Source organism: Peromyscus eremicus, chromosome 1 (assembly GCF_949786415.1).
Source record: "Peromyscus eremicus chromosome 1, PerEre_H2_v1, whole genome shotgun sequence".
NCBI lineage: Eukaryota > Metazoa > Chordata > Mammalia > Rodentia > Cricetidae > Peromyscus > Peromyscus eremicus.
The window spans coordinates 169,386,894-169,398,853 of NC_081416.1; the positions used below are offsets into that span (position 1 = coordinate 169,386,894).

Consider the following 11,960-nt stretch of genomic DNA (forward strand, 5'->3'; position numbering starts at 1 on the left):
TGAATGCTTGGCTTTAGTTTAGGCTTGTCCCACTAGTTCTTATAACTTGTATTAACCTATTTCTCTTCTATTATGTTTTGCCTGGGACTTTTTAACCTTTCTTTCATTCTGTATGTCCTACTTTCCTGCATCCTCCATGTCTGGCTGGTTGGTGGCTGCTTTGGCTGGCTGGCCTTGGGTGTCTGCCCTCTCTTTCTCCCTCATTCTCTTGTGAGCCTAGATTCCTCCTACTTATTCTCTCTGCCTGCCAGCCCTGCCTATCCCTCTACCGCCTAGCTATTGTCCATTCAGCTTTTTATTAGACCAATCAGGTGCCTTAGACAGGCAAGATGAAACAGCAACACATCTTTACATAGTTAAACAATTGTTCTTCAACAAAACACATGTAACACATCTTTACCTATTTAAACAAATATTCTACTCCACAACATACATCATTTGCTAATGGGTCATCTGGATTCAGAGCATTAAACAAAGCCTGGATCAATAGCAGAACTGTACGGATCTGCAGTGCGGGGGACCACTTACCTTTCAAAATATCTTGTGGTGGTTTTGTGTTCCCCAAAATATTGTGCACACTAATAAACTTATCTGGGGTCAGAGACAGAACAGCCACAATATTAAACATAGAGGATAGGTAGTGGTAGCACATGCCTTTAATCCTAGCATTCCAGAGGCAGAAATCCCTCTGGATCTCTGTGAGTTCAAGGCCACATTGGAAACAGCCAGGCATGGTGACTCACACCTTTAATCCCAGAAAGCAGCCTTTAATCCCAGGGAGTGATAGCAGAAAGCAGAAAGGTATATAAGGCGTGAAGACCAAAAACTAGAAGCATTTGGCTGGTTAAGCTTTCAGGCTTTCGAGCAGCACAGTTTAGTTGAGATTCATTCTGGATGAGGACTCAGAGGCATCCAGTCTGAGGAAACAGGACCAGCTGAGGAACTTGTGAGGTGAGGTAGCTGTGGCTTGTTCTGCTTCTCTGATCTTCCAGCATTCACCCCAATACCCGGCTCCAGGTTTGATTTTATTAATAAGACCTTCTAAGATTCATGCTACAATATCTAAACATATTCTTCCTAATTCGGCTGCCTTAGGATGACAAATATTGGTCATGAAGCATTCTTTTTTTGTTTTGTTTTGTTTTGTTTTGTTTTTCGAGACAGGGTTTCTCTGTGTAGTTTTGCGCCTTTCCTGAAACTCACTTGGTAGTCCAGGCTGGCCTCGAACTCACAGAGATCCACCTGGCTCTGCCTCCTGAGTGCTGGGATTAAAGGCGTGCGCCACCACCGCCCAGCAAAGCATTCTTTAGGTGCTGACAGTTCGAGTTTAAACGTCCCTCCCCCAGAGGGGAATCCTGGGCCCAGCAATGACTACGTGAAAAGAATGGACTTGCTTTCATCTGGTTCTGCTTTACTGCCTGGTACTGGTTCTGCCAGCACATACTGGGTTTCCTTCATGATGCATGGGGGCAGCCCAGCCATCTTCTCAGATCTGTGGTTTGGCCTCTGCTTTTGTCTCTGGCTCCGCTCACTGGTTTTTTCATTAGTTTGATTTTCAGGAACCTTTAGAATCAGCTTTGTGGTTTGTTTGTTTTTTTTAACCAGTAAACTCTGGTTTTGTTTGGGACCAGAACGTTGCCATCTTAGCAACATCAACTGTTGCAGCAATTGATATGGCTGCCCAGGACTCTGGGTTTCTTGCAACAGAGATGTGCAGTTCTCAGCATAGAGATTTGGCACATATTTTATTCAGTTTTTGCACAAGTATCCCACACTTTTTTTGTGCTAAATTAAGTATTATTTTTCTAACATCAGATTCCAGTTGTTCACTGCTCATCTGTCAAACTCCAGTGGCCTGTTTTATATTAGGCTTGTATGCTGCAGTCTTGGCCTCCTTGATGGTTGAAGCAGCTCTTTATGGGTTTCTTGGGATTTTCCCCGTGGACAATCCTATCATGTGAAAATTCTTTTTCTGGCTGCTTTGTGTGCCTGTTACAGCATCTCCACTGTGCCACACATATACTCCGAGATTTGGTTTGGATGAAAAAAACTTTTGACGGTGGTCCTTTGGGATAATTAAAAAAAAAAAAAGTTTCATCCTGTGAATTGAAACTAGAAGATTCAGGAGACAGGGGGGAGAGAAAGGGGAGGGGGAGGGAGACTGAGAATATGAATCATCAGTGTGCTTGTGCTTTGGAAAGGGCAGCCCAGCAGAAGGGTTAGGAGGAGGCTGGGGCACGTGCTGCTGTGATGTGGTGGGCAGATCTGTCTGGACGTGAAGGAGGTACAGTGCAGGTTTTGGTCAAATACTTTCACGTCACCTCTGGTTCTGGCTTAACACAATTTCAGGTTTCCTATAAATAAGAATATTTCTGATATTTGAGGAAGACCATGCTTACAAAATTGGCTGGATAGAACAAGTGACTTTAAAATAAGGTTGTTTTTTCTTTTAGAGACAGGGTCTCACTATGTAGCCTGGGCTGGCCTGGAACTCAATATATAGCCCAGGCTGGCCTCAAATTCAAGAGATATGCCTGGCATCTTTTTTTTTCAATCTAAAAGAATTTTTGCTACCAAAAGCCACATGGGACAAGTAAGTGTTGGACTTTTACTGCCTGACTGGTCATAGAACATGTACCCCACTCCCCCTTTAGAGACAGGGCCTCACTCTACAGAAAAGACTAGCTTCTAGCTTCTAATTCCAGTGACCAGCCTGGAATTTCTAACTAGAATTAAAGGCCTGTGCTACCATGCTTGGCCTGGTGTGTGTGTGTGTGTGTGGTCTAAGTAGTTTTTTTTTAAAAAATAACATTTCACGCCTTTAATCCCAGCACTCGGGAGGCAGAGCCAGGCGGATCTCTGAGTTCGAGGTCAACCTGGGCTACCAAGTGAGTTCCAGGAAAGGCGCAAAGCTACACAGAGAAACCCTGTCTCGAAAAACCAAAAAAACAAAACAAAAAAACAAAACAAAACAAAACAAAACAAAAAACAAAACAAAACAAAACATTTCAACATTTTTTCATTGTAAAAAATTAAAAAGAAAACAGAAAATAATTTTAGGGATATATAATACACAAATGTTGAGGGGAAAAGACGGAGATTCCAGTAAATGTAGGTAAAAGATCTGGACAATTAGAAAAAACTATAAAAGCCCTTCAAAATAAAATATACCCTTTTGTACCTGCAGAAGTGTACATTAGTCCTTATTTACATACATTCTGCCTTGCTTATTCTTTATCCGTTTTAGTATCATAGTATCACATTGCACAAACCATTATCCTCTTCCCCGGTAATTCCTTGAAGATTCTATCTCCTCACTGGTTAGCTTTCCCAAACCAAACTGCCCGATGTGCTGTGTGGGACTATTTTCCTTTAGGACTCAGGTATATAAGGGCAACGTTAGGGCCAAATTACCGCCCGTGAGGTGAAGACTATAACTTTTCCTCCGGGATCCTGTGGGTCGTGTCAACTTCAAAGGCAGCCTGGCACACGCCAGTTAGCCCGGCACTGGAGAATGGGTAAGGCTGAGACAGGAGGACCACCGTGAGCTCAGCCTGGGTTACATAGTGCGGACCAGTGTCTCGCAGATCAAATAAGAATTTCCGCGGAAGGCTATAGAAATACCTGCGTGGCACGCACACACTCCACAGAGTTGCCACACTCCATAGAGTGAGTCCACGATCGGGTTTCCTCGCCCATTACCGGAAGTGTAGGTCAGCTGTTCCACAGTGTCCCGCCCGCTTGTACGTGGGCGGGCTGACGCGGAGGCTTCTGGGAAGTGTAGTCCGGAGTCTCTGTCCCTGGGCGCTCCTCTGCCGAGGCCGGCGGTCGTGGAGCATTCTGGGAAGTGTAGTTTAAGTTCTCTGATTGTTGCACGTGGTTTGGCAGAGCGGGCTGATGCGAAGCGGTCTGGGAAGTGGTGGTTTCAGTTAGCATCCGCTCCCCGTGTTCTCGGGTGAGTCTCCTCTCTCCCGCCCCTTCCTCGACTGACCCCCTGGATCTGGAGGTTTGCAGGGGCGGCGGTAGGGGAGTCGGCTGCAGGCTGGTGGGGCGGGAGCGCAGGGCGGCCAGCGAGCCTCCCTCCCTCCCGCAGAGCGGCGGCCACGCCCACGAAAGAGCTCAGGATGTTGAGGTGTCGGAAGAATGACGAGCCATGGTTACCTTTCTAGAGCTTTATTAGGAGAGAGAGAAAGAGAGACAGAGAGACCGCGCGAGGGAAGAGAGCCGCCGAACTGGACTTCACTGAACAGGGCTCCAGACACTGAGCAGTGTCTGCTGCATTTGGGCCCCTTGGTGAGGGAGTTACATGTGTTGCCAGTGTGATTTGGTTCGTTTGCTTTTAGGCAATATCTTTTTTTGAAGCAGGGTTTCTCTGTGTAGCCCTGGCTGTCCTGGGACCCCCTATGTAGGCCAGGCTGGCCTCGAACTCAGAGAGTTACCCAACTCTCCTTCCTGAGTGATGGGATTGAAGATGCATGTCACCACGCCGTGCTTATTTTTCTTATTTTAGTGATGAAGGGCTTGAGATAGGGTGGATAAATTAGGGCTTCAAGGTTGGCCCGGGACTTACACAGCCCAGGTCCATAGCTTTCTGGATATATTCTCATCAAGACATAGGATTGCCTGGAATAATAACCAGAGATTTAGGGCCACAGTCCTTAGGAAACCCCAGTAGTCTAGGCTCAGTCGCCTGTCCAGTCCAACCAAAGACAGAAGTAGTGGTGATGAATAGAGAAGAGACTGAACCAAAGTTGCTGCATTGGGGTCCAGTGAGCCCCTGGTCTGACTTCATGGTACTGACCTGAACTTTAGGTGAAATAGGGGAACAGGGCCCTGCAAGATGGCGCTGGAAGGAGAGAGCCAACTCTTGCAGCAGATGATCTTGTGGTGGCCACACCTGTGCCCTGCACACACACCCTAGGTCAGCGGTTCTCAGCTTCCTGTTGCTGCGACCCTTTAATACGGTCCCTCGTGTTGTGGTGACCCCTAACCATAAAATTATTTCGTCTCTACTTTGTAACTGTAATCTTGCAACTATTATGAATCATAATGTAAATATCTGATACACAGGATTCTTGATGGAGGCTTTTCTGTCCCACCCTGGTCCTGCAGCCGCTTCCCAAATAATTGACTCAGAGGCTTAATATTAATTACAGACTGTTTGACATGTGGCTCAGGCTTATTACTAGCTAGCTCTTACATCTTAAATCAACCCATTTCTGTTAATCTGTGTATTGCCACATGGCCATGGTGTTAATGCTCTGCTGGCGTGTTGCTCCTTGGGTGGCTGGATGGCTGGCATGTGCTCGACTCCGCCCTCTTTCTCCCTGTCTCTCTGCTTGGATTTCCCACCTTACTCTATCCTGCCTTGCTATAGGCCAAAGCAGTCTGTTTATTAACCAATGGTAATAAACCATATTCACAGCGTACAGAAAGACATCCCACAGCACACAGAGTCATGACCCACAGGTTGAGAACAGTTGCTCTAAATTACTGTAATTAAATAAATAAGGAAGAGTCAGGGCAAATGTGTACATAATTAAGCAGCCGTGCTGTGTCTCCCTATCCTGGTTTTGACTCAGATCACTAAAAGTGGCTTGATACGTAGTTAATGGCTAGCATTGCCCCAGGGGACCCCTGATTTGTTACGGGGTGTCCCTTCTCTGTCATCGCTAACTGTTCCTATCTTGTGGGCTGTCTGTCCATCCATAGTCAAGGTGATGGCTGGTTGGGACTGCGACTCATCCTGGTGCCTTCAGATGAGAGTGCTGACTGCCGCTTAGATTGCCTCGGAGCAGCTCCTGCCCCTCTGACCCCTCTCGGCCCTGTCAGTCAGCGATCCCTCCCGCTCCCTCCCGCTCCCTCTCCGTGACTCCTGTCCATCTATTGTCGTCATCAGAAACAACAGTGAGGCGAGCCTTGGCATGCTGGATGCCCGATGAAGCTGGGTTCAGGGACCCCACCTGCCTCTGACCTCACGTGTTCACGGGTGCAACAGCTGACATCTTTGTTGGTAAGGAGGCCCTAAGATACCAGGTACCTCGTCACGGTGCTGCCTGTGTGTGTTCATTTCCTCCCCGTCATAATCGTAGGACCGACTCTGTTTCTGTCCCCTTTGTAGCTGAGGATGTGCACAGCGGTTTAGGTGTTGGGACCGAGGTTACACAGCAGCAGCTTCTCTGCAGGTATGTGTGAGGAACCTTCGTGGAGCAGTGTGCCAGCGTGCATGGGCTACTCGGGGCCCCTGGTGTGCCAAACAATAGCACGTTTCTAGCTCTTTATGGTGACTTTTGAGATAGGGTCTCCCTGTGTAATCCATGCCAACTTGAACTGATAGCAGTCCTCCTACCTCAGTCTCTCCTGAGTGCCAGAACTGTAGATGAGTAACATCAAGCCAAGTTGTTGTTTCTGCCTGGCAAAGATGATTTTCCTGTAGTTAAGTTTAATTATGTTGATTATCAAAATGCATACGTTTCCCAGAGGCAGGGACTTTATTCAGTTGTCTCTGTTTCCGGGGCAACATCTTCCATGGCTCTCCCCTCAGTTTGGTGAGTTTGCAAAACCTCGTGTCTTTGAGGAGCTGGCCCAGGGCACAGCCTGATTCCTAGAGCCCCAGCTGGCCAGCCCTTCTCCACCATGCCGGTATGAAAGGCCGAGAGGAGACTGTCGGTTCTGTACCGGGCGGGTCGCTCCTGGCCAGGGGCTCTCGGCTGCAGGGTGAGCGCTGTCTGCATCAGCCTCCCCAGGAAGCACACAATTGTCATGCATAGCACGCTGCCGTGGGAGCTAGTCAGACCCTGGCCAGATGGTCATGGCTTTTTTTCTCTCCCATCGTTACCCCTTCCTAAGATGCAGCTGTTCCCCGGGAGGACAGGATGATCAAGTTCAAGGTGAGTTGTGCTGACTGTTCTATGTTTTTTTTTTGTTTTGTTTTGTTTTTTTTAAATTCTCTCTCTTACATTTATTGGTTTATTTGTTGTGTGGGCGTGGCTGTAGACAGGTGCACTGTGCCACTGTGGTGTGCATGTGGAGGTCAGAGGACATTTGAGAAGCCCTCGGATGCCAGATGTTAGTCACCATGTGTTTTAGTGTCACTTTAACTTTTATCACTTTATAATGGGATGAATAAAATAATAAAGAAGGGCTCAGTGGTCAAAAGCACTGGCTGCTCTTCCAGGGCACCCAAGTTTGGATCCCAGCACCTGTCTCGAGTGACTCACAACAGCCTGTAACCAGCTCCCTGGACTCTGATGCCCTCTTTTGGCCTCTGAGGACACTTGCACTCACATGCACATGCCCGGCCCACATACACATAATCAGAAATAATAAAGGTGTTTTTAAAAAATAATAAAAATACAATATGATTGGATGAACAGTCACAAACTAGAAAAGCCCATGACAGCATCATTCAGGTTGGGACACTGCTGTACACAGAGCTAGACAACAATGAGAGGGAGAATGTCCACCACGTGGATGCTAAGGAATGGCAATACGGGCTGGAAATGAGCTTGGGCAGAGCACTTGCCTCGAATGTTCAGTGCCCTGGCTTTGATCCCCAGCTGTGCAGAACCAACACCCACTGAGCTTAACGTTGTCGATAGAATTTCACATAGCCGTAAGCTATCACACTGGTTAACTAGAAGGACAGACAAAGTGCCGAAGAGAGCCAGCTGAACATGGGGCTAGGGACCTAGCCCGATGGAGAGAGTGCTTGCCTTGCATGCGTAAGGCCCCGGGTTCAATCCCCAGCACCACACACACCAGTCATGGTGTCACACACTTGTGATCCCAACACTCGGGAAGTAGAGGCAGGAGGCTTAGAGTAGTGGAGGGTCATCCTTGGCTACATCAAATTTGAGGCCAGCCTAAGCTACAAGATCCTGTTTCAAAAGAAAATTCTAAAATACGGAGAGGAGCAGAGCCTGGTGGCACACACCTTGAGTCCCCAGCACTCAGGAGGCAGAGCCAGACGGATCTCTGTGGTTCAAGGCCAGTATGGTCTACAGAGCGAGTTCCAGGACAGCCAGGGCCGTTACACAGAGAAATCCTGTCTTGAAAAACCAACAACAACAACAACAAAACCACAGAGAGGAAATAAACATAGTTAGTAAATATATGAAAATATATTATTTTACAGCTAGGCATGGTGGCACATGCCTTTAATCCTTGTACTCGGGAGGCAGAGGCAGGCAGATCTCTGTGAGTTTGAGGCCAGCCTCCTGGTCTGTAGAGCGAGATCCAAGACAGGCTCCAAAGCAACACAGAGAAACCCTGTCTCAAAAAAAAAAAAAAAAAAAACACCTAATCACAAAGTAAATACAGATATCAAGTTGTTTTTCACTGATTTGTATTAGGATTTTTTTAACATCTGTTTTGAGTACATGAGTGTACTCACGTGCATGCCACAGCACACATGTGGAGGTCAGAGAACAACTGTAGGAGTCAGTTCTCTCCTACGATGTGGCTCCCAGGAAGTTAACTTAGGATGCCTGGCTGGATGGCAAATGCCTTCACCCACTGAGCTGCCTCTCGCTAGCCCAGGTTTTTGTATGGGTTCACTGTTGCCTATGGCATAAAGAACCACGGGTCTTTATATGGATTTGAGGGAAAGAATACAATACAAAAATGTAGGTGGAGTTTTTCTGGCCCAATCACCTGCTCCCAAATAACTGACACATAGGCTTAGTATTACTTATAAATGTTCGGCCGATAGCTCAGGCTTGTTACTAGCTAACTCTTACACTTAACCCATATTTCTTATCTGTGCCTCACCACATGGCTCATGGATTGTTACCTCATTTTCTATGTGCCCTGCTTGCTCAGCGGCCGACTGGTGTCTCTCCTGACTGCACTCTTCCTCCTCCCAGAGTCCTCTGTGTCTGGCTGTCCTACCTATACTTCCTATCTGGCTACTGGCCTGTCACCTTTTTATTAACCAATGAGAGTAATACATATTCACAGTGTACAGAAGGACTATTCCACAGCAGGAAAAAAAATGAGAAGAAAGTCAGCCTCATACATTATAATTTTAAAATTGCGTATTTGTTGATGTTGCAGTTTTAACGTATAAGAAAATGGACAGTTGAACTCTATGTAAAAAGTGGTCTTTTTGTTAGGATGGAACAGGGTTCCATCCTGTCCTGGAACTCAGTATGACTTCCAACTGACAAGTCACCCTCCTGTCTCAGCCTCCCATGTACTGGCATGGGGCATTGTACCCACCCCCAATGTCTGTGGTGCTGCGGGTGGGACACAGGAAGGACTTTGTGGATGCCAGGCAGGTACTCCATGACTCTGTGATGTAGCAGGAATCTTAGAAGGTCTTATTAATAAAATCAAACCTGAAGCCAGGTATTGGGGTGAATGCTAGAAGATCAGAGATACAGAACAAGCCACAGCCACCTCACCTTGCCAGTTCCTCAGCTGATCCTGTTTCCTCAGACTGGATGCCTCTGAGTCCTCATCCAAATGGGTCTCAGCTGAACTGTGCTGCTCCAAAGCCTAAAAGCTTAACCAGCTAAAAGCTTCTAGTTTCTGGTCTCCACACCTTATATATCTTTCTGTTTTTGCCATCACTCCCTGGGATTAAAGGCGTGTGTCACCATGCCTGGCTGTTTCCAATGTGGCCTTGAACTCACAGAGATCCAGAGGGATTTCTGCCTCTGGAATGCTAGGATTAAAGGTGTGAGTGCCACCATTTTCTAGCCTTTGTATTTAGTGGCTGTTCTGTCTCTGACCCCAGATAAGTTTATTAGTGTGCACAATATTTTGGGGAACACAATACCACCACACTGCCCCATCCCAGCCTCAGCTGCCCTTTGTTGCAAGATTTAGGGGGCATGTGTTTGGTATTGTAGGAGGCAGTAACATTCAAGGATGTGGCCGTGGTCTTCAGTGAGGAGGAGCTGGGGCTGCTGGACGCTGCCCAGAGGAAGCTGTACCATGACGTGATGCTGGAGAACTTCCGGATGCTGCTCTCAGTGGGTGAGGACGGTTGTGTAGCAGAGGGTAGCTCCCACGATGTCTCTGTGGCCCTGGCTCTGCATGCAGCTCTTTAAGGGGTCTCAAGATTTTGAATCATTGTGGGATACAAAGCTGGGTTTTTCTAGTGTTTCTCCCCCGGCTAATGAGTGTTTTGTACATGGACCACAGGTGGGCAGCGTGATGCTGTGTTTCTGTGCCTTCTCTAGTGGTAATCGCCTCCACACATGTAGTGAATATATAAACAATTTTTTTTACATTAAAAAATTACTTTGTGGGGCTAGAGAGATGGCTCAGGGTTAAGAGCACTGGCCGCTCCTGCAGAGAACCTGGGTTTGGTTCCCAGCACCCACATGGCAGCTCACAGTCACCTGTAATTCCAGTCCCACAGAGACCTGACTCCTTCATCTCACCCACACAAGCACTAGACATGCACATGGTGCACAGATATACATGCAGGCAAAACACTCATACACGTAAAATAATACACCTTAAATTAAAAGAGATGTGCTGTGTGTGTATGTGTGCGTGTTTGTATGCGGGTGCACATGTGCCGTAGCATGCGTAGGAAAGCCAGAGGACCACTTGTGGGAGTTGATTCTCTTTTTATACCATGTGAGTCCTGGGGACTGAGGTCTTCAGGTTGGCAGCAGGTGCCTTTCTCCTCAAAGCCATCCTGCTGGCCCTTTATGAACCATTTTTAATGAGATAAATAATAGGGTAGAAAAGGCAAATGTTGTGTCACAAACCTTTGATCCCAGCACTCTAGAGGCAGAGAAGATATAAACGGAGGGTTTCTCTGGTCCTGCCCAGCCCTGCAGCAGGGACACATTTCTCCCTCTGGCACCCTGCAGCCGCTTAGTCCCAAGTAAACACACAGAGGCTTATATTACTTACAGACTGTATGGCCTGTGGGTCAGGCTTCTTGGTAGCTAGTTCTTCCACCTTAATTCAACCCATTTCTGTTCATCTATTTGTTGCCACATGGCCGTGGCATTACTGGTCTGCTGGCATGTTCCTTCGGCAGTGGGCTGGCGTCTCCCCCAACTCCATCCTTCATCTCATCTCTAGTTCGAATGTACCGCCTAACCTTACCCTGCCCTGCCACAGGCCAATGCAGCTTTATTTATCAACCAGTCAGAGCAACACATATTCACAGTGTACAGAAAGGTATCCCACAGCAAGAAGACAGATCTCTGTGAGTTTGAGGCTAGCCTGGTCTACAGAGCGAGTTCCAAGATAGCCAGGATTACACATTGAGACCCTGTCCCAAAAAGGGTGGGCAATAATCAGAGCCCTTGGTGGTAACTTCTCTTTGCAGCTAAAACAATAGCCTGTTGCCAGAAATAGTGTGAGAGATTGTAAGAGGAAAACACACACGCGCACGTGTGTGTGTGTGTGTGTGTGTGTGTGTGTGTGTTAGTAGAATTGATTCTAGCGTCTTTACACAAGAAAGCACTCTGGCATGAGGATATATCCCTAATACTGTTGTCACTTTTTATCTGGGCAAGGTCTCCCTAACACAGCCAGGCTGGCCTTTCACGTAGTTTCCCAGGCAGGCTTTGAACCTGTAACCCTCCTGCCTTAGCCTCCCAAATGCTGGGATTACAGGCCTGCACCACCAGTCCTGCTGAAAACGGAACCGTTCTAATAACTTATGCTAATGTCTGCCTCTTTGGTGTTTTTTTGCACTAAACGTATTTCTTTTGTTATGACACAACTAGAGTATTAGAAAGCAGGGCAGAGGCAGGAGGATTACTATGAGTTTGAGACTAGTGGGGCACAGTGTGAAACTGTCGTCTCAAAAACTAAAATAGAGCAAAACAAGAAGTTTGGAAAACACACTGGTGGGTGGTTGTGTGTGTGTGTGTGTGTGTGTATGTGTGTGTTGTATGTGTTGTGTGTGTGTTGTGTGTGGTGTTTGTGTGTGTGTGTGTATGTGTGTTGTGTGTGTTGTGTGTGTTGTATGTGTTGTGTGT

At 47.1% G+C, this 11,960-nt stretch overlaps 1 protein-coding gene and 1 long non-coding RNA gene across 4 annotated transcripts in view; both read left to right on the forward strand.

Moving 5' to 3' along the window:
• The first annotated feature begins 3,852 nt into the window (after positions 1-3,852).
• Positions 3,853-6,561, forward strand: LOC131925338 (uncharacterized). The gene is made up of 3 exons (XR_009383224.1): positions 3,853-3,955; positions 5,900-6,013; positions 6,122-6,561. It is a non-coding gene; the product is annotated as an uncharacterized LOC131925338 (long non-coding RNA).
• Positions 6,562-6,768: 207 nt separating this feature from the next.
• Positions 6,769-11,960, forward strand: part of LOC131925161 (zinc finger protein 226-like) — a 25,090-nt gene continuing 19,898 nt past the window's right edge. Inside the window, exons 1-2 of one of the 3 annotated variants that reach the window (XM_059280471.1) lie at positions 6,769-6,890; positions 9,858-9,984. In XM_059280471.1, the coding sequence (XP_059136454.1) occupies positions 6,876-6,890; positions 9,858-9,984 (142 nt within the window). In that variant the 5' untranslated portion in view covers positions 6,769-6,875. The remainder of the gene's footprint in view (positions 6,891-9,857; positions 9,985-11,960) is intronic. The other 2 variants (XM_059280447.1, XM_059280454.1) reach the window with 2 other exon arrangements.